The sequence below is a fragment of the Taeniopygia guttata genome, chromosome 1A (genome assembly GCF_048771995.1).
Source record: "Taeniopygia guttata chromosome 1A, bTaeGut7.mat, whole genome shotgun sequence".
NCBI lineage: Eukaryota > Metazoa > Chordata > Aves > Passeriformes > Estrildidae > Taeniopygia > Taeniopygia guttata.
Genome location: NC_133025.1, coordinates 69,464,743 through 69,487,537, shown reverse-complemented (window position 1 = coordinate 69,487,537; position 22,795 = coordinate 69,464,743). Strand labels below are relative to the sequence as shown.

General features: G+C 46.3%; 1 protein-coding gene across 3 annotated transcripts in view; it reads right to left on the bottom strand.

Annotated features, from left to right (window-relative positions):
• CACNA2D4 (calcium voltage-gated channel auxiliary subunit alpha2delta 4) overlaps positions 1–22,795 on the bottom strand; it is a 123,574-nt gene that overhangs the window by 54,756 nt on the left and 46,023 nt on the right. For all 3 annotated transcript variants that reach the window (XM_030263628.4, XM_072923883.1, XM_072923884.1), the window contains exons 19-26: positions 22,361–22,422; positions 21,599–21,666; positions 21,437–21,482; positions 19,872–19,969; positions 17,335–17,428; positions 16,302–16,397; positions 14,074–14,201; positions 10,779–10,859 (exon numbers count right to left, since the gene is read on the bottom strand). In XM_030263628.4, coding sequence (XP_030119488.4) covers positions 10,779–10,859; positions 14,074–14,201; positions 16,302–16,397; positions 17,335–17,428; positions 19,872–19,969; positions 21,437–21,482; positions 21,599–21,666; positions 22,361–22,422 — 673 coding nt within the window. The remainder of the gene's footprint in view (positions 1–10,778; positions 10,860–14,073; positions 14,202–16,301; positions 16,398–17,334; positions 17,429–19,871; positions 19,970–21,436; positions 21,483–21,598; positions 21,667–22,360; positions 22,423–22,795) is intronic.

The following is a 22,795-nucleotide window of genomic DNA, read 5'->3' as shown; positions in this document are numbered from 1 at the left end:
TTGTTGCTGGTTTTTGTTCGGTGACAGGGTGAGATCAGGGACTTCAGCTGTTCCCTGGTCAAGGAACTACAGGCTAACAGAGTCTCAGCTCTTTGTATTCAAGGCACCACCACTTTCTTATATACTTTTCAAGCTCCAGCTTAAATCCATTGTCTTTATACCTCAGATTCTGGCTAAAGCCTATCTCCATACAACTGTGTGCTTTAGTTTAAATGTGTCCTCCAAGGTGCATTCATGACAGCAATCCTATCTGCTTTGTCCTTGGTTGCACATTGTTAAACAAGCTGGGTGCTCCAGGTTCCTCTCACAGGTCAGACTCCCCTTTCCTCTCATCATCTGCCCATCCTGTCTGCTCCTGTCTCAGCCTGTATTCCTTTGACCAAAACTGTAACACAGACTAGAGGAGAGTTCTCACAGGGCTTTGTATTTTCCCACTGGGAACACCTCCCTAAGCACTAGAATAGCATTTGCTTTGTCCTCAGCTGCATTGCACTGTGATTCACCACCATGCCACCACCACCTAATACAGAAGATCTCAGCACTTTTTTCCTGAGCTTTCTCAGGATATGTTTACCACTAGGTCTATCCAGCTGCCTTTCAGCAAGGTTCTCAGCACAGGTCTTGGCAGATGACAATGGTTCCCTGAATTTACTGTGGGCATCAGGGAGCAGTACAGATTTTATTGATGAGCTATACTGAAGATCCTTACTGAGATTTGTCAAGACTGGCTCAACAGCTCCCAGAAGACAAGGACTGCCTCCTGTCCTGCTTGCAGTGCTCTCTGCCAGATCTCTCAGAGTTCCCAGCTTACAGAAGATTTCTATTATTAGCTCTCAAGCATATGACCTTGTCTGTCGTACTACTGAAATTCATTCTGTTTCTGGTACTCCTGCCAAGGTCAAATAAGGCTTCCTCTACAATATCCTGGTCCTTCCATGTACTAGCATTGCCTTCTAGTGTTGAATCACCAGGATACTCCTTCCCTCTCCACAGCTATCTGAATCAGGGTCTCAGGTTAATATTAGCAAAGGCCAATCCCATGGGTGACCATGGGGAGTGTAACAAGTACATTTTGCTAGACTTTGATAGGTGATCTTGCTGCTGCTGTCTTCTCAGATTCACTTCTCCCTCCCTGCCACTTACAACTCTTTTGCTTCAGTTGATCTTCTCCAGTCTAGTTGTTTCTTATGTGCCACATAGCAATGCTTTACTGAAATACAGAGATGAGACATTTGAAATTTATTTTGCCTTCCAGGAAAACAACCATCTGAAAGAAGGATGTTGGTTCGGCCTGGTGTTATTCAGCACTGATAAACTCATATTGCATGACTCCATTTTACAACCCTAACTGATTGGTAATAATTATACTTTCCTTGAAGATTCTCCTCTAAAGTGCTACACACATTGCAGAGGTCACGCTTAAAATTTGGAGACCGACAAACTTATTTCTTGTCCTTCTTTAATCCTAACTGCTGACTTTTCACTTCTGCAGACTGCGTGGAGTCACCACTGTGTACAGAGTTGAAAAAAGCCCTTTGCTGTAAGTGTGCATTTCCACATGCCAGCTCTCCCAGGGCCAAAAAGCAGCCAGGCACTGTGAGTGCACTAATCAGCTTGAGCTGCTTATTCACAGCACTCAGCTTGTTTCTTTTCCCAAGGGTGATATTTCTGTCCTTATCAATAACTTGGGCACTGAGTCTTCTTTGGTTTTCGCTCAGACTATAGATTCCTTGACCCCAACTTCACTCTTATTGACCAGAAGCAGCTCTACTTCCTTCTTTTTTTATTCCCCAAATAGCTGAAGAACATTATGTTGTTTGTTTTAACCTCCTTTGCAAGGTCTAGCTCAGCTTGATATGTAAGCAATCCTCACTTTATCCCTACAATTCTGACCTCTAAGGGAGGGCAGGGCTAGGCAAGGCAGCCTTGTTTGCTGTATGCCTTTTTTCCATTCCACAGTCTCTCTGCAGATCCAACTTAAGCAGCTGCTTGTTGTCACAGACAGATGGAGGGCAAAAGAATCAGGATCCTCACAGAAATGGGGGCTTCACGCTGTCCCCAAAAGCTCAACTGCTCCCTCCCCACACTCCAGACTTTGCACTGCTGCCTCTGAATGCAGTGCCATGAGTCAACAGCAGAACACCCTCCACACATTGGGCAGCAGAGTGTAATTCTGGTGCCATCCAACCAGAATTATCTGTGATCCTGTGAGTGGGGTTTCTGAGTTCCAGTGAGAGAAAGGAAGAAAAGAGAAAGGTCTTTTGAAGGGAAAGGGATGGCAGTCAGAGTCCCACTACAAAGCCTGATGATAGGGAGATTTGTGCCATAGGTGATAGGTAGGGCAGGACAAAAAGAATTCAGGATGAGTTTGGTAGCTAAAAGAATATCTCTTAGGAGGAGGCTGGAGCTGCACTCACATCTGCTAAGTTTCTGTGGTTCTCACCCTGCAAAACTTGTCTGCCTTGGCCGAATTGAAGCTAAACCATCACACAAGACATTTCCTATAACCTCCTCTGCTGTGACATTTACCACCATCATCCTCATATCTACAGACTGCTCATGTGATCCTTTTCAGCATCTTCTCAGGTGGCTTTGCTCCTCTGCTAAACTCTAGGTTTATAACATCAGCTATACCTGTGCTAAGGCTACAGACAACAGCATTTTACCCCATACACTTTGCATAAAAGACATGGAGCACTGGGGGAATATATGTGAATGGGGTAATAAACTCGCCTTGCATTCACACAGAGATTTAGGTGGTGTCAGGGGTGCCAGTGCCACTTACTTGGCAGCCTGTGGATCTTCATGTAGCTTCAAATGAAGGTCCTGCACCATTCATAACCCTTGCACTTTGTCAGTCCCCCCTAAATACCCCGTGCTTATTGGCAGCCCCTGCACACTGGGTAAAACTCCATGGAATCAATCCTGTACCTACCTGGAAAACACCACAGACAGGAGAAAGTGCAAATTACTGTGTAGTTGTGAGTGTCTGTGCACGTCCCCAGCGAGATGTGCACACAGGGAGCCCAGGGATCTCCCAACACACTGCAGATCAGCTCTTTATGTATGCAGATGCACACATGCATGCACAAATCACCTCACATGTCGTTTATCTACACATCCAACGCACTCCCACGAGCACCCCTGGGCAGGGAGACAGGGCCTGCTGATGCTGGGTAAGCAGGAGTTAATGGAAGAGAGGCTGGGAAGGAAATGAAAAGCAAAAAAAAAGTTGAAAGCCCAGCACATGATTCTTCTCCTATCACATCTGTGAATCCTGGAGCGCAAGAGTAATTGTCTGCAATGAGTCAGACCAAAAGGCACAAGGTAATGGTTGCTATGGCAACCTGTGCACTGCTCTAATTCGGCTCAGAATTAAAATTATATCAAATAATTTGCAAGCAAAGGCAACATGGCAAAGGCGCTGGGTGCCAATCTAAAAAATCCAGCTATATGCAAGTCTCTTCTGAGTCAGTGTCAAGGGCTCTTTTCACTTCAAGAGCGACAACCATGGCAATCAGTGGAGCTGTAGAGGCGACAGTGACGGATAACCTTAGGCAAGAAGATTTCTGCTACACACAGGCAAGAACAGGGTGCTGGGCTGGAGCTCCAGTCTGGAACAGGCTCTGGGGCTGAGGATATCCTGGGACAGATGCCTCACCAGACCCTAAATTGGGCAATTCATTGCTCACAATTTTTTGTTGGGGTCCCACTGAGAAAATTTCCTGAAAGGGCTGGTGAGGGCAGGGCTGGGGCACAGGAACCTACCCACAGGGTCTGTGCTGGGTGAAGCACTGCCTGTATGGGCTGAGGAAGGCAGGGCTCACTCCCTCAGAGCTTCTTCCCTGGTAAATGGTGCAGTGTAAAAACTCAGGCATTCAGCAGAGACTACAAAGAAATATTTACTCTACAAAATTGCCTTCAGTTTTTCCCCAGACAAGGACTCTTACCAAGGCAATAGACAATGCCTGCACACACAAGGGGGAAGCATGGTCCCTGTGCTGAAGATCTTACAGCCTATGCAGACAGCACAAACACCATGGAAGGAAAGGAAATGGCTAAGGTGTAGCCAGGGTGAGCAGAATGCTATGAAAGATGCCTCAATTACTATTTTTAGCATACTTTTGAGGTCAAAATAGACTTATTTGTCCCTCTTGTCCCCAGTTACTGTGTATGCATGGAGACATCTAGCTGGAGTTCTGCAGGCAGATGTTGCTCTCTCTCCTGTTCACTGAGCTGGCTGGAGGATAATTAGCTCTGAAAAGGGAACCATGTGGCCCCAGTACTGATGCCAAACCAAGACAAAGGCAAAGTTCGTAAGACCAGAGCCAGCGCAAAATAACGTAACCACCTCACTTTTGTCTGGCTCATGGAACAGCTTGTGTGTGGCCCAGAAACACCACAAAAAGCAGCCTGGGTGCTTAGAGGTATCCCCCAAGGCTCAGAGTGTAAGCAGAATGCAATGAGTGGCAGGCAAGCAGATGGGGAGATGAAGAGTGCAAGAGACACTGGTTTTGCCACACTAACATGTCATGGGGACACTGACATTGGAGTAGTGTCTCAACCCTTAGGCCAGCCAAGTGTGTACCCACTGATAACAGCCTCCAGAGAGGTGTCCTGAGAGGTGGAGAAGGCACAACTGCTGGTAGCACTAAAATCAGCAGCATTTCTGCCTTACCAGTGTCCCTAACATTCTCCATGACTCATTTCCAGGGCACGGCCTGTTCAGATGTCTCTGATTTTGTTGGATCAGAGGGATTGCATGAGAAACTGCTCGGGCTTTGAGGATTGCCAGAAGGGGTTGGTGTGGCAGGCACATTCTTCTCTCAGAATTTTTCATAGAGGTGCACAGAGGAAAGAAAGAGAAAACAATTTCTGTTTCTGCTCCTTGTTTTTCCCATGTGGAATGTGCTTGGAGAATTGTTTACCTGGGGTGATTGCTTGATTGGATTCTGGTGAGGATTGTTTGAGCCTGATGGCCACTCCAATCCACCTGTGGCTGGACTCGAGAGAGGGCCACCAGTTGTGAGTGAGTTAGATATGGTAGTTAGAAAAAGTAGGTTTGTAGTTTTAGTATCTCCTTTAAATTGTATTTTAATGTATTATAATATAGTTATAATAAAGAAATCATTCAGCCTTCTGAACTGGAGTCAACATCATCATCTTCCCACTGGGTTCAGCTGCATTTACAATAGGCTGGCATCAGGCAGAGACCAGACATAGCAGGTCATGGGCTAAAAACAAGTTGTCTTCCTTCTTTTTATCCATCATACCACTGCATGCCAGGGAGACCATGATTTCCATAAAGGCACCTGGTGACGCCTCAGGGACTCACAGAAGTCTCTGCACTGAGACAACTTTGGCACAACCTTCAGCATGAAAAGAGGGACAGCATTCCTTCTGAATACTGCAGTACGCATTCAAGAGATCAGCTACCCTCATATTTTATGTGGGTATCTTAATGCTGCTTTCTGGACCAGCCTAGTGAAATAGTTTTAATTCTCCAGTTGATAGGCAGCTATTTCTAAGGAAAAGGTGCTTATGCTACTAGAGCTTATTTCCGTGCATTTTAACAGCTTCTACTGATGCTACTGTCACTTTCCAGAGAGAAGGTTGAAATGTTTCATCCATCCAAGCAGGAAAACTGTAGGAATATGGAATTGTGTGCAGATTAGCTTGAAAACATGCCACAGCAACAGTCCTGCTGAAAAAGCCACCTGCACCTCCTGTTCCTGCTTGCTGGTAGGAGACAGCAGGTAGCCAAAATTGAAGACCAAGGAAGAGATGGAGAGACATCAAGCTGGCCAGGAATTTCTTTTCAAATTAAGAGCTTCCATCAGACTGACAGAGGCTGGATTTTAACCAGAGGTAATATGGCAAAATTATTCCCCATTACCTACTTTTCAGACTGATAGGTCTCAAATTCTTTAAAAAAAAAAAAATCAAAATATTTTAAAAAAATCTGCTCCTGCTGTGAGTACAGAGCTTTTCTGAAATTACTGATCTTGATAACTCAGTGTCCCAAAACTCTGTCTTGAAAACAGAGACAACATTTCTCTTCTCTGCCCCTGGTTTGAGCTTGCCTAGGGCTCTCCCCAAATACATCTGTCATGGGATAACGATTTCACTGTGGTCCAATAACTGCTGGTAAGAGCAGCTACTTCCAATATCAACAGAGGAGAGAAGTGTTGTGTAAAATAAACACATCTCCCAAGTGCCCATTTGGATTATTTTTCTTGGGCACCATGTGTACGCCCCATTGTCTGCTGTCATGCCCTGCACATGTCCTGTTGGCACTGGCAGCCAGCTGACAGCCCCAGAAGCTGAACAGCCAGAAGGTCAGGCAATGAAAGAGACGTCATCCACAGCCCAAAGTGACAGCTGAACTCCTGCACAGATTCCAGCAGTTTCACTGAGGCTTTGAATCGTGAAAAGCTCCATGTGATTTCTGCCTTGCAGCCTGAGGATCAGAAAGCCCCAGGCTACTGACTCACTGGAGGGAGCAGATGACAGGGCTATCTGGGGCAGGACATGGCTTGGGGAGAATGCCATCCCCATTCCTTATTTCTCATTTTTGATGCAGTTAGTGTGTATGAAAGGTACTGGACTGACATCCCAGGAGAATAGCTGCCTCCTAATTAATAATAATTAATCATCCAGGCATTACTTAATGTTTGCATAGTGCTTTGAAGTGCCAAAGTACAATATAGCAGGTAGATAATATTCATTCCAAGAAACAGGTATAGTCAAGCCAAGGCTGCCTGTGTGGCTTCCCACTAAAGAAACCCCACCAACTCAGCTCACACAAGTGGACCCTGCTCCACCATGTCCTCCAAGAAATCTGTGTGTACCCTGAACCCCTTGTGCACCCCTCCCAGGCCCATGGGGGAAGGAGAGGGATGGACAAAAAGGGATGAAGATAGGGCTGGGCAAAGGACACTTCCTTTCCCTCCTGAATTTGGCCACCTCTCCACCTGGAGTGTGGAATAGCATCTCTAATGGCAAGAGAGCAGCTTGGATTCCCCCTCAAACCCATTCTGGGATTTCCCACTGAGCTAAGACAGACTGAAATGGGAGGAAGGAGGCCCTTATGCTTCCCCCTCCATCCCTTCTCTCAGCCCTCCAGACTGCAACTCTCTAATTCCATCTGACTGCTCCCTCACTCCCTGACAGCAACCAGGCTTGTGTCATCTTCCTGGACATTTGATTTTACCTTACTCTTAGTTTGCCTTACTCTGCCCTGGCTATGGACTGCCATTCATGTGCCAGAAAAAAAGAGGCCCAATGCTGCCTCTATCTGGCATTGTCCCCATGGGAGCACTGGGGGTGCTCCCTCCCCATGAGCATGGCTGTAAATCCTGGAGCTTAATTCTTCACTGCATGCATAGTGAACATTTCAAAGTGCTTACAGATCCCCTCAAGCACCATCAAGTCAAACAAGTGACAGTAATGATCAGTGACAGAATGACAGGACAGTTCATACCACTTGTTCTTTTATAGGGGCACTTTAAAAGTCTCTGTTGTTCCCCTTTTACAGAGCTGTGGCTGCATTTATTCAGAAACTACAAATCTACCCGGATATTTGGTTTTCTGGGAACCAGTGCTGGGTACCAAACTTCTGTTAGTATAGCTAAATTACCATGGTATCAATCCCAGTAAGGGCTGATGCCATCAGAATAACAACAACAACAATCTGCATCCCATTCTGCTTTCACTGCCTCTTGTGTGCCTCCACACTCCCTCCCCTCCCTTCACCTGTCTCCTGTACCCATGATGGTGTTGCAGCTCTGCCCAGCTTCATTTCTGCTGCAGCCCCTCACAGTCCCCTAGAATCAGAATCTAGCCATTCAGGATAATTATATTACTGTGAGGGGAAATGAAGTGAGATCTACATCCTTACTCTCTAAGCTGACATCCTGAAGAAAAAAGAATATTTCAATTGACAGTGTGACCACTAATTATAACCCTTTTAAAAAAATGACTACTAGTATGAAAGATTCAGATGATGAACCTTAGTCACTACTAGAAAAGCAAATGGTAATATAGCACTTTTCTCCTCCCTGAACACCCCCCCCAAACATTGACTGACACCCAAGCCAGCACATGGAACCTACCTCAGCACACCCTTGCACTCCTGCTGAAGTCTTACAGCTGGAGACATGAAGAGCTTTGGACCCTTTGGGTGATAATGTTTGACCTGATGTTATCATTTAGCCCACCCATACCATGGATCAGAGATGGGTTGTTTTCATCAAAGCATAAGAAACCAGGAGTGAAGAACACCCACCATGTGTGAATAGCAGAAGATGCTTGTGCTCACTTAATGTACCTGCTAGGGACAGGACCATGGTACCTTTAAGGAACAAAAGCAATTAAAAATTCATTTCTCTGTCTCAGCTTCCGTGGTCGCCAGTGATAAAACTGGTTCTGCATAATTTCCAAAAATGACAGGTTTTTCACCTTATTGTTTTAAAATATGTTTTTGTTTCCCTGTCCTTTGCAATTTCCTCCACCCTCTGCAAAGGATTCTGCCCCTTCACAGCATGTCCACACAGACAGTATTCAGCATAACTGAGTGGGTGGAAATCTCCACAGGGGTTGTGGAAAGTGCTGCTGACAGAAGAGAAATGGCTCTGTCAGGGCCAGATCCTCCTGCCACTTGTTCTTGCTCCAGTGCTTCCACCGAGAAGTTTCCTTCCTTGAATTTATGCTGGGTGCCAGATTGTCCTGGTTTCAGCTAGGGTAGAGTTAATTTCTTCTCAGTGGCTTTAGAGTGCTGTGTTTTGAATCCATAATGAGAATGTTTTGGTTTTTTGCTAAGTGTTTATCCCAAGTCAAGGGTTTTTTTCCTTGTCTCATACTCTGCCAGTGAGGAGCTGGACCAAGGAAACTGGAGGGGACCATAGCTTGGACAGGTCACCTGAATTGACCAAAGGGGCATTCTACACCATGGAGGATCATGCCCACTATAGAAACTGGGGCGAGTTACCCAGAAGAGGGACCAGTCTGGCTTTGGGAAGAGAAGTCTGGCATGAGTCAGTGGGTGGTGAACAACTGTATTTTGCATTGCTTGTTTTTCCCTTTTTATTATTATTTTTATCATCATCATCATTTACCATTATTATTGTATTTTACTTAATTTTCAATCATTAAACTGTTCTTATCTCAAACTGCAAGTTTTACTTTGATTCTCCTCCCCAATCCACCAGGGTGGAGGGGTGAGAGGGAGGTTGGGTGAGTGGCTGTGTGGAGCTTAATTTCAAGCAGGGCTTGAACCACAACACAGATGAACTGCTTGTGTGTCTCTGCTCTAATCCACAGGTCAGGAAAGGGAAGGAAAAAGATAATGAAAAACAAGCTTATTAAAAAAAAAAAAAAGTTATTTTCTCCTCTCACATGAATGCTTAGAAAAATGTTTCAGTGCTGTACAGAGACCCTTGGTGTGGTTTCAATGCCCTTTCATTTTCTGCTGGGTATAATAGTGTCAGCTGGTGTCAGTTTTGGGTGCAGTTTCTATCATCCAAGCATCTATTAATGTGAACTTTGCTAAAACCATCTCTGTGCACAGGTGTCTCTGGGCAGACTTCAGAATAATTTTCTGGCTTTGGGCATAAAAGTGAAATGTTCTGTTTCATAACACTTCTTTCAGCTTATAAGTACTTTCTCAATGTCCAGGTGATAATTAGAGAGCATCATTGTCAGCTAAAACTTACTGAAATCCTGGAAAAGAAGGAATGCTTCATCAGATGAAGTGAATTTGCTATAGTTTTACTGACTAGTAGTACTGAAGAACATTCCCTGTCTCCTACCCAGCCTAGGCAAATGCAATGGCAGACTGTAATCTGAAGGTATCTGCTGTATGGCCTTCTCTCTACAAGGTGGTCCCAAAACAAAGTTGTTCTTTGGTGTCCATTCTAGCAGTCATTCCTTTCACCATGTAAGGCTCCATGGGCACTAATGATTCTTTCCTAAGAAGCTTTGCATCACAGCATATAATTACTCCATGACCTGTTCCATCAGCCTCTTCCTTTAGTCACTGTTTCCTGGTCTAAAGCAATTTCCAGGGAGCTACATCTTCTCTTATCCCAGTACTCCTATATTGAGTGGTTAAATTGGATATGGTGCCAGGGTTACTGATAATGCTGGGTTTTTTTTGCTAAATGGCTGCTCTGTTTCTGAGTTCAGTGCACTTCCTGGCATTGCAAGGCTGAAGCAATTAGTACAGAAAATGGTAAATCTTCAAAAGCTTTGAGGTTCTGTTGGAAATAATGTGCTACGTGAATTTTCCAAAAGAAGATTCAGTCTAGTGAAGGTCTGCAAAATGGAGTTTAAAGCTCACATACAGCAATAAGTTTGGAAATCTATAGGTCAGAATTGGATTTCTAGCAACATGCCCATTCCACCAGCAGAAGTTATTTTTCCTTTGAGATAACAATGGGGACACACAAACATGAAGCTGTTCCAAAGCCAAAGCGTTTTGCAAAGTTTTAAACCTGCAAAGACTTCCCATCCTGCTCCTGCTCTGGAGAAAGAGTCTCACTCCACAAATTCACCAGCACTGGAATCTTCCATTCAAGCAGCCCATTTCCTTTTCAGAAGCCTGTCAGCCATTCAGTACCTGTTCCATTATTCTCTGTTTAGCCTAGTTCTCAATACCACAAGCTATTGTGGCTCCTGTCACTTCCCTGGAATGACAAGCTAACAGCTCTCAGCTCCCACATTCAATGCAAGCTGCAGCCATTCCATTCAAGATAAAAAGAGAAGCCAGAATGTCCTACCTGCAGCAATTCCCATCTTCCCATCCACAGACACAGACACAGCCGTGCTCACTGTCACCACTTTTGGCAGGCCACCTCCCTCTGTCAAGACATAAATACAGCAGACTTGGTGAGCTTACCCTGAGAGAGGAATAAAATGCAGCAAGAGCAGCTTGCCCTCACATTTTCCCATCCAGGACAGTGTCTACATATTCCTTAACTCTGAAACATCTCAGAATTTCAAGGGCTGCATCTTTCAAAACACAAAACCAGCCTAATGGGCTATGAGAAAATGTTATTTTTCTCTTCTTTATGGCTCATAATAAAAGTGGTATCCTCAACATAAAAGAAGTGTCCAAGGCAGGATTGGGGTTGGTGGGGGAGGGGGGGGTTTGAACAACCTGGTCTCATGGAAGACATCCCTGCCCACAGCAAGGGGTGTGGAACTAAGTGACCTTTAAAGTCCCTTTCAGCCCAAAATGTTCCATGATTCTGTGATAAAATGTAGAGGACCGGCCTCCTTGATTTTGGGCATGTAGAGCTTCCCTGAGGTCAGAGAGCTGTTCTGCTCAACGCACCATCCAAACTCTGCAGACAGAGGAGAAGCAGGACAGGTAATTCTGACAACACTTACACACCAAAGGCCAGGCTTGTATCTAACTCTTACCCAAGCCAGGCCAGCACTACAAACTGCAGACACAGCAGCTTCCAGAGCATGCTCCATTTTAGAAACAAAGCCTTCTGAGACTATGTTTCCTAACTCTCTTATGCCCCAGGGTCTCCCAATTATCCTTGAGCTGCTGCTTTAAGCATCCTGTAGGTCCTGTGACACATCTGCCAGCCCTGTGCAGATCCCTGAGCTCTCACGGGGCATTTAAAATCACATGGCTGGACAGGCTCAAGCAACTAACTCCATCTCTCCTTGTCAGGGCAGCTGTTCCAGCCTGCAGTTGTCATGTGGCAGATTCCATTGCTATATATATTTAAAATGGATTATATTAACTTCAGCTGGGGCACCTCTTTGGGAACTGCCAGGGGACAGTTTGAAGGCCAGGCTGATCGATGCAGTCTGCACCTGGTTCCCTCCTTGTGTGCTCTATGGAAATCTCTTCCTTAGACAGACGGGTCAGGGATCTTTCCATCCCCACAACTCCAGCATTTGTTACTGCTTTCCATGTCTGCCTTCATCATTATAGGTGTGTCCAGAGCACAATTCAGTGCCTACCACAGTTCAGCTTGGAGGCTCTAACTATTTTATGTTTGTTTTTTCGATGAAAGCCAGATTAACTAAAAAACCCTTTAGAGGTTTTCTCCCAAATTTGTCCTAAACCAGGACAACGGTGAAGGTCAAATGGCTTGTTCGAGGATAGGACAAAGAAGCAAAATACACTTAGGGTCTCTAGAAAAAAAAAATCTCACCCAACACATGAAAAATCTGGGCTGTAAGAACAGTACTACTTGACATGCAGAGGCTTCCCTGCTGTCCTTTTATTTCTGAGACTTCTGGACAGTGGAAGGAGGTTCTGTGTATAAATGCTTCTGACGACCTGCAGTCACTTCCTGCTGGTTTCCTCTCCAACAGAGAGCTGTTGGGGGTTTTCCTTCTTAGATTATTAGAAGCCCATCTGCCACAAAAACCCTCCTGTCACAGCAGGGGACTTGTGGAAAACATGAAAAGGGGAATTCAGCATCTGATAGAATTTAAAAAGAAACTGGGTGGCCTATTTTGTCTAAAATGTGGGGCAGCCCTGCTTCATCAGATGTCGAGGAAGGGCCTGGACTCTGCTTTATAGTAAATTACTATCTCAGAAGCACTGGGTATTATTTCCTGGCCCTTCCCAGGGAGTCTCTCTGAGCTGCTCATCCCTAAACACTAATAATCTCCCTTACAGTTTAGGGCACAAGGTCTTCAGGGCCAAGTGCTACTTCTCACAAGGTGCCTGCAGAGTTTCCAGCCATGTGGGGTTCTAGACTTGATTTAAGCTTCTGACCCATGGCTATGTAAAATAAAGAACAGTGCTAGCTACTTGTCTTCAGTCTTTATCCAAAACTAGCTGTGACTTCTAAGAAAGCCACAGCAAGCCACAGCCCCAGTGTTTAGCCAGCAGTGACTACTGTGGCCTGGTTAATGGCTGCCCTAGGAAGTCCCATAGGGTGTCACTCCTTGCTTTTCCAACCCATGTTCTATTCCAAAAATCAGATGCCATGGCTTGCAGGGGAGTAAAAAGTCCCTCCTGCCATCTCTCCCCCTCTCTCCACATTTGCCTTTTAAGTGAGATGTAAGGGTGTTGGGGAGAAAGGCTTTTGTAGGTTTTGAGTACTTTCTCTTTCCATCCCTTTCCCTATACATCCTGGTTCATCTCTTGCCTCTCAGGCTGGTTTCTTCTCTTTGCTACTTGCTTTCCCACCCACCAGACTCCCACCACTGTGCCACAAAAAGCTTTAACAGCTACAGTGCTGAGCTCTGTGACAAAGATGGAGAGCTAGGGGCCAGGGAGGAGCACAGAGGGGATCTCTGCCTTCTGTGGAGCAGTCTCTCTGAATATTTTGTTTTGCTTGTTTGTTTTTAGGCTCCTATGCTCTCTTCCAGCCTTTGAGAAGGTCATGGCTGGCCCTGAATGCTTATAGGAACATACAGGAACCAAGCAAGAGATATTGAAAAGTCACTCCTTGCTTTCCTCTAGTGTTTGAAATTTGCTGAGCAAGAGATGCCATTTTCTAGTATTGGGATTGGAAGGATGCAGGACACCAATGCTATGGAAAAGCCTTCCTCTCCACCCTTTTCCTCCACCATCTTCCATAACAAACCCATCCTTTCCTGTCATGGAAAGTGGTGATGGAAAAAATGACACCCTCTGAACTTAGACTTCCTGACTGTTCACTGATCCCTCACCAGTGCCAGCTGTTACTGCCATCCAGCAGGGCTGATGCTGTTCCCTCCCAAGCCTGGCCACGTCTGTGTGTCTCATTCCTTCTCCAACACCTTTCCTGTTCCCTTCTCATGTTTCCTGAGTATTCCAGCCCCACAAGCACCTTGTGTTCCCCCAGCTCCTGCCTCTCTAAACCTTTCCATCCATGGAAAGGTAATGCTTTTCCATTTCCATCTTCCTCCTCTGTAGCCCTGCACTGCCCATTTGCGAGTGCCTTCCCCACACCTTGTAGCTTTCTCTTCCAGCTGCGCTCAGCATCTTGCCCATCAGCATCTTGCCTCACTGGTGCGGAGAGGGCAGGACTCACAACAATAAAGGTATCGGGGATGCGAGGTGTGAAAAGCTCTTTTATTTCCCTCTCTTTTCTGTATTTAGGCTGGGGTTACCTGACTCATCTTCTGAGACAATGCTGTAGATGAAGCTGCCGGGGGGATGCTCGGCCGCCCTGCGGTACCACAGAGGGAAGTGGTCCATGGTGAAGATGCTTTCCTTGTCCTTCTGTGTCAGGAATTTCCTGCCGGGACATAACACTGTGTGGAGGAGCGGCAGCCCTCCTCGGGGCAACGACACGTGCGGCAGCTCACCACCCGGGGCTTTTCCATGGGCGAGGGCAGGCGGTGTCGGGTGTCGCCGCTGTCCCCCGGTGTCCCCTCGGGGCAGGGCCGGGCGCTCCCTCGCTCCCGAGGGGCGGCCGCGCCCGCCGCGCCTCCCGCGGCCGCCGCCAGGTGCCGCTGTTGGCCCGGGCCAGGCCCGCGGCGGCGGCCCCGGGCGGGCGGTGGGGCCGCGGTCCCTGAGGGAACCGGGAACCCTGAAGGAACCGGGGAGGGAACCAGGCCGCACAGAACCGGGACGCACAGAATCGGGCTGCACAGAACCGGGCCGCACGGAAGGGTTACAGACACGACACCCCGCGAGCAGCGGGGGCAGCGCCGGAGCGCGGGCTGAGCAGGTGGGCGAGGAAGCGCAGGCGCTTGTGGCCATTAGTTACTGCAGGGGATGGGGAGCAGGTGAGGAAAGGCGATTAGGCAGTCGCCTACAAAAACAAACCACCCACCCCAAACATAAGGTTATGCATCCTCATCTCCTCAAGAGATGCTCAGAGCAGACACCTTCTAGCATGTGAAGGAGGGCTGCTGGGGAGCTGGAGAGTGACTCTGTTAGGAACTGCAGTGGTAGGGCAAGGAGAAATAGGTACAGATTGAAAGAGGAGAAATGTAGGTAAGATACTGGGAAGAAATCTTTTAAGGTGAGGCAGGTGAGAAGCTGGAACAGGTTGCTGAAGGAGGTTGTGGATGCCCCAGCTCTAGCAGTGTTCCAGGCCAGGTTGGATAAAGCTTTAAGGAACTTAGTCTAGTGGGAGGTGTCCCTCCCCATGGCAGAGTGGATCAGGGACATATGATCTTTAAGGTCCATTCCAATCCCTTAACAAATTCTATGATTCTGTGATTCCTGGAGAGACAGGAACTGAAGTGCTTGAGCAAAAGGGTGCTTCTGAAGGGAAGAGGATGTGCTCAGGCAACACCTCATGAAAATCAGGACATTTGCTTCCCTGCAGGTCCATACAGCTTGCCTGGCAAATTCCTTTGTTTTCAGACTCTTGTTTTGCTGTATATTTTGACGTAATGATAATTCCTCATGATTCCTTCCCTTTCAGGGATTTCCAGAAGCACCTCCTGTGAGATATGTGGGGACCTGTCTCTGCAGTGTGGTGACTGTGACTGTTTGAAGCACTGAACACTGTTCCTGATAAGCAGTGGCAATCATCACGTTAGCCTCCTGCAGCACACGGCATTTCTCCCTTGTTGCCAGAGACTGATTACTCCGAGTTGTTCAGACTGCTTCAAACACATGAAGAGTGTCACCTTTCAGGCACAGCAGAGCTTGAGGGTAGGACTCATGTTTGGGGAACTTGGGGACATTGGAACAGCTGCTGAGAAGCTAATGACCACCACCCACATGGTCCCTTTCTGTTCCATCTGCTGGTGTGCCTCTGTGACCCGTCCTTTCCTACAGCAGCATGCACCAGCCTGCGTATCCAAAAATGCAACAGAATGCCAACTACCCCTTCCATGTCAAAACCCTTCAGTGCACATGTACTTCTGCCTTGAGGGAGAGGACAGGAGAGTGAATGGGATGTGACAGACGTCAGTCACATCGCTTAATGCCTCACTGCAAGGCGCTGGGATGCTGCTGCCATGCGGGCAGTGTGAGAGGCAGACCGGCATAAATCTGGGAGAGGAATTGAGACAGAAAGATCAAACACAGCCAAGCTGGAATGGCACTGGGGCACTGGAGTGCAGAGCCTTTGCACTGCAAAATGGTTCTGGGGATATGCAGTAACTGTGGACATTTTCCGTGTCAGCTGACTGAAGTCAGGGAATGGTTGAAGGGTTTCATTCAAATGAATGCACTTTGGGACAGTATTTAAAAAAAAACTCAAAAGGGCCAGAGGAAGACAAAGGCCCCCTATTCTGATTCTGTTAATCAGCATTAATGCCATCAAGGTGTTGCTCCTTTCCATTCTGTCTCCCCAAAAGCATTTCTAAGGTGGTGATTTCATGCTGCCCCTTCAGAGATACTGACAGAAACTCTGTAATGCAGCTTAGGGACTTACTTGTTGGAAATCTTCTCAGAGCCCACATACAGGGCGCTCCTCATGAGTCCAGCCCGAGTGCCCAGAAACGCCATCTCAACGCCTGCCTCGGTATCCCTGTGGAACAGAAATACGCAGGCAGAAGCAAACAGTTCTCACAAGAACAGCCATGATCCAGGGTCAGGGCCTTTCCAACTTGAAGCCACATCTGGAGACCTGGTCTCAAGTTCATGTGTAATATAACCCATTTACACCAGGAGTGACAGTGGCTCCTCCCGGCTAATGGCAACAGGTTGTTACTGGCTGACAACTGGCAGGTTTAAGACTTGTGCTCAGATTTAAACCTTTGAAGTCTGCTTACTTCATTCTCTTTTATGTAGGCCATAAGCTCCTCTGCCCCTGCTAGCTCTGCTCCAGTCAACTCTCACGAGGCTCAAGTGCAGGAGGGAACTACAGAAGGAGAATGGCTGGATCAGGGATGCAGAGAATGGCCAGGTTAGCAGAATGTGACTAAAGAGAGTGTGTTGGTGTAGCTATTTAAAGCTGTGCTGATAACTGTGTGTCCCAGCAGGATTGTCACTGGCTCAGCTTCTGTTAGTGCAGGGATACAAGGAACTGAAACAGGGACAGGAGTCCAATGGCCACGTATGGCAGTAAGTAGCACGTTGTCTGCTGAAAGAAGATCTGTGTAACATGATACAAGACACCACAAGCAACAGTTGCCTCACTGGAAATAATAAAATACAAAGTTGTTTACTGAAGCCACCCTGAGGTTCAACCTGGAGGTTGAACCGATAGAGACAAGACCAAACTCCCTTTTCTCCACTAGAAAAACCCTCACCAAACAAAAGACTCTCCCAAGGAGGCCCAGCTTATTGTAGTTTACTCCTGAGAGACACTTTTCATCCTATTTCTAAAGCTATTGCGCTATTTCTATCAGCTTTTTGAGCTATTTCTACAGTTTCTTGTACGCTGTGAAAACGTTTGTGACTATTTCAGGCACTGCATAAACCCATAGTGGTGTTCTATCCATATTTATGTCTCCTACACTTACAAGGACATGTTGAGGGCTAGTGTTGTCCAGTAGGCCTCCATGGGGGCAGTGACCACTGCATCAAACAGCACTTCCTGGACCAACTCCTCGTCACCTAAGGAGAAAAAGGAAGAACAAAATTCAGGAGAGAAAGACATGTTTTTCTCTAGATGTTTTAGGGAGTCCCTTGGTAAGGAGCATCTGCAGTGGAACAATGTGGCACAAAAACGAGGCCTCCCATTACAGGGCAGAGAAGAAGTCCAAACACCCTGGGTGGTGGAAAACACAGCAGCAGATGTTACAGCCAAGATCACAGAATTACAGAGTAAATGAGGTTGGATAAGACCTCTGAGATAATCAAGTCCAACCTATGACCCAACACCACCGCGTCAACCAAACCATGGCACTGAGTGCCACATTCAGTCTTTCCTTAAACACCTCCAGGGATGGTGACTCCACTGCCTCCCTGGGCAGCTGTTACAGAAACTAATCACCCTTTCCATGAAGAATTTCTTTCTAATATCTAAAATCATCAGACCAATTCCCTTGCAAACTCTGTGGAAAGGTGGCACCCAAACAAGTGTGGGCAAGTGAGAGGCTTTCAAATGAAGTTATTCATTAGACTGTCACTTGACTCCTTCATTGAGCAGGCTGTCCACAGCCTGTTGCCCTCTTCTTTTGAGAGTTTTTAAGTTCTTCTAAAAGTTTCTTATGCCTTCTGATATTTACATATTTCTACTGAATTTTCTCACACTGTCCATATAAACAATGATTGTTTTGCATTCTTCTTTGTGGGTGGAGAGAATTGATGGACTGTTGGTTTGACCAGTGTGGTTGGAGAGGTGGTAGTTTCACCCTCCAGTCCACTGTCACTTTTGCATATGTAGTGGAGTTAGAAAATAAAGTTTGCTTTTTTGGGTTCTTTTTCTTTCCTTTTGCATCTGGCCTGCTTGTGTGAGTTATTTCGTGTCATAGTGTGACAACAGCCTTTGCCTCAAATCCCTGCCTTGATATTTCTTCTGGGTATCCTGTAGAGAGGATACCAGCCAACACCTTCCACTTCAAAACCACTACAGACTTTTTTATGGCCTCTACTCTGTCCCTTTGCTCACTGGCTTCTCTGTTAGTCCTCCTTCCTTCCTGTGAGTCACAAACAGTTTCCTGTCCTGGTTTTCACCAGATGCTCAAACCAGTCCAGGCTACCAGTCTAATCCACTTTGGGACTGGAGCTAAGAAGTGATTAGGAAAGTTCAAGGTATTGTCATGTGCTAAATGACATGCCCCAGAACCCCATTTATTTGACCTGCTTTGTTTCTGTAGTGCCCTGCTTGCACTAATCTGTGAGAACATGGTGCCCATCATGTCCCAGAAATGCCTCTTTCAGTGTTGTTCTAGATGGAGCCACCCCACCATTTCAGTGTTTCTGGCACCGAAACTTTCTGGGTTGATGTTCCAGGTGTCCCTTAATGTTTTACGTCAAATTCTCCCAAAGTATTTTGCCACAGATTTCAGGATCCTTCTCTCCACAGCTGTTGTTATTCAAGCTTCAAAAATCAGAGCCCACCATGAGATCTTTCCCTCTTGAGGTCCCCCATGTCTATGATTCATGTGTTCAAATCATATTTGTTTTTCCTCCACTTCCAAGCCTGCATATTTCTCCAAGTCAGCTCTCCTAAAACTTTCCTCCTCCCTGGCCTCTTCAAATCATACATCTCTTTCCAGCCTGCTCCAAGGACAGACAGGAGGGCTCTGCTCACATTGTACTGGAGTACAGTTGATTTTACTTTTAAGAGATTCCCATCCTTGTGGCAAAGGTTTGTGCCTTGAGGTACAGCCTTACATGCCAAAGCTTGTACTTGGCACAACTAAGGGGGCTGAAAGACATCCTAAAACCAAACTGCTGTAAGGAATTCCCATGCACAGCTGCTCATCTCTGCCCCCCGAGAGAGATCCCACTCTTCAGTGGTGCTGTATCAGCTGCAGGAGAATGGGACCCAGTGCAAGTGATGAGCAGCAGAGGAGCAGGAAATACAATAATCCTGTAACCATTTTTTTTTCCTCTTGGGTCAGTTACCTGTGGTGTTTGGAAAACAAAATTAATAATCCTTGTTCTGAGAAAAACCATCTCTCTAGAGGGCACCGTGAGCCCTTGGAGGATGATGCCTGCTGTCCCTGGGAAAATGAGTTGTCTCAGCACTTTTCCTGGCTTCTCCTGCCATTGTCCCCTCTAGACCAGTCAGTCAGTCTGTCTTAAATCTGGTGTGCAGGCCTTGCCAAGCTCCATTCAAGCCTTCCACTTCCCAGTATTTCCTGTGCTGACACCTCCTATAAGGCTGAGTTATGTGTCAGCTTTGAAATGTGAAAAAATCCTCTGATGGAGACAAGGATCCTTAGCTCATTTCCACTTGTGAATTAATCTGGGCTTGAGTTCAGTCCTGCCAGTGTAAGCAAGTGCCACAGGGGCACAGTCTGAGACCAATCAGTTTGTCACAGTCCCCTCTGCCTTGTGATGGGTACAGGAAAACCCCAGCAGGGCACTTTCTGTGCCTGGGACTCACATTCCAGGTCAGGCTCCTCTCCAGTGAGGAAACGGATCACAGCCTCCAGCTGGCTGAGCTTCCGGTGGTCGGGATCAATGTCGGTGATGCAGTAAATCCTGGTGGGAAGGCAAGAAGAAATCCAAAAAGGGCAAAGAGAAACCATAGTCAAACAAATGTTCCTGGACTATAATAACTGCAAAAAGAAAGTCAGCAAGAAACCTTGGTCTGCAAAGCCTTTACTTTTTACATTGCTGCACGTTGTGCCCACTCTAAATCTTAACAGTGTGGCTGTAAGTCAAACCCTACCACAAAACCAAACACCAATTAACCTGACTGCTGTGCTCAGCAGGATTGCTGTGTTCTCCAGCATAAGCTCACAACGCAACAGAGCTGTTCCAAATCCTGCCAGCAGTTTCCTGTGTTATGTTGTGTAAGATGTGTACATGTGCCTGTATAGAAAATAAAAGTGTGATGGAGAGACCCGAAAAGCAGAGGGTCACGTGAAATGTGAGACCTGACTAGGAGGAGAAAAAATAAGAGACAGAGGAACAAAGTGTGTGATGAGGAATGATCTTGCAGTGTGATATGGTGACAAAAAAAAGCTGTCCAAGTGCAGCTTTTGGTGCAGGAGCCTCAGGACACAGTTTGGGGAGAAGTGGAAGAATGTATTAGAAATGCTATGTGCTATAAAAGAAACCAGTCTTCTAACCCTACTTCCAATTTTGACTGCTCCATTGTCAGGACAAGGGAGAGGAAGGGGTTATAAAAGAGGATTAAAACTCATAAAGGGGCTGAAAGGAGTGATTTATGAGAAAAGTCTAAGAGAAATGAATATGTAAAGTGTGGTAAGCTGACACCTGAAGTCAGGAGTTAGAAGAAGGAGAAGTCTCTGTTTGTGTCTCAAATGTGCTGCTTGTGAAACTTGACAGCGTAATGAGAGGTGAGAAGGGGTGCAGGGCTGCTTGAATATAGTTATTTTGGCTTTGATACAGCCTGGGTTCATGTGACTGAGTGGGACTGAATGTTGGGTTCATGAAAACCCCAAACCTCACAGCAATAAATGGAAAGTGCCGTGCTTCACCCTGTTTCATATCCAAACCAAGCAAAACCATAAGTTCTGCCTGCTATTGAAATGGGGGTCATAAATCACCTCCGTGTTCACTAGAAGTTAGGTCTAGGTTCAGTTCAGAAGGATGCCAACCAAAAATAAAATAGGATTTAAAAATGCATTTCAATCTCTCACCAAGCTTGCAACAAAATTCCCTAACAGGTCTGACATAGTGTAGGTTTTGTAAAACAATTCTGAGCAACACGAGGAGGAACCAAGTGTGAGCACAGCAGACTGAGGATAAATCTCAGCTGTTTCTTAGGAGGGGAATGTGCCAAGTCTTGGTGGCATCTCCCAAAGGAAGAGGTGAAAGCCAATTGCCTGGAGACAATCAGGTCTTTGCAGGTACAGCACCTGAACAGCACTGCTTTTCCCCTAGGCCACAGAGGGTGGTGAACTCAAACCAGATTGCTGGGAACTTTGCCCAAATATTGTGACAAAGCCCTGTGTCACTGACAGGATTTCTTCCACTTACCATTCATTTGCTAAAGACAGGTCTGGCTGGAGCAGGTCATGCAAACCTGAAACCAGAGAGTACATAGTGTATTCAGTGAGGAAGCAGACAGACACATACAGGCTCTGAAGGAGAACTGGTGACATTCAGAGTAGTTCCCTTGCCCCTTTCAGATTAACCTACCTTCTTCCACTGAAGTGTTCCCCAGCAGAATGTACTCCCCGTGCCCCCTGGACAGCACAACACCCAGGCTGCAGGCAAGAAGGAAAACAGAGGGCTTGTCAGCAAGGAAAGGTGTCATTGCCTGCAGTTACAACCCTTAATGACATTAACTCCCTCCACAGCTATTAAAGAAAAGAACATCATTGGAAGAGGATTAAGTAAGATCCAATTTCAGCACAGGGGACTAAGGAACCTGTCTGTAGAGTTATAAGGCATTGCTGGTGACAATTTTTTTGGTCAACATTGTAGGTTCAGGTCAATGATACTAGTTCTCAAATCTCTGCCAGTTTCAAACCATTTCAGCTGGGGGAAAAGAACAACATCCCCCTCCCTCCCTTCCACCCCACAATTTCCTTCATTTGCTATTTGTTGTTTTATAATTTTCAGTGTATAACAATGTTGAGGTTTATTTAAAGCCATACATCAGGATCATACACCATATTCAGTGGCAATGAAAATTTTAAGCTTTCTCATTTCTCTGAAATGAAACAACATGCTTTACCTAAGGTGTAGCTGTCAGACTCTGAATTTCAGGAAAATCATAATATTCCTTTTGAATTGACCCCAAATAATATTTTAATGGCAATAGGAACAAAAAAGTTAGTTATTCCAACTGCTCTACTTATGACTTGTAGCAATATTTATGAAGAGGACCTGATCTGCTGTCCCTGATCAGACTTCAGACTTCAGATACATGTATAGGTACCACAGGTCCTTGCTCACCTGAAGGGTGTGCCACTGATGTCCGTAAAGAAATAATCATTGGTGAGGAAGAGAACTCGTTTCTGAAATAAGAGAATGAATAAGAGAGAAAATAAGGGCATAGTGGTGATGGGGGCCTGGGATAATGTCCCCAAGGCTGAGCAAAAGCAACACCTCACACCCTGCTAGGGCTGCCTGGAGGCTGGGATGAATGTGCAGTATTCAGCATATCCAGCACCTCGAGACTTTTAGGATCCAGGCAGCCACTCTGTCTTTCCAACAAGGGCTTCAGATAAACCTTTCTTTGTTCTAGGGCTCCTGCACCAGCTGCAGGAAGGGCTGGGGGGAAGCTGCCTTCCCTCTCACCCCCTCCAAGCACATGTGCTGGGGCCCTGCTGCTCTTCTGCTAGGCACAGCAACCCTGACAGCTTTGCACATCATCATCTTCATCATCAT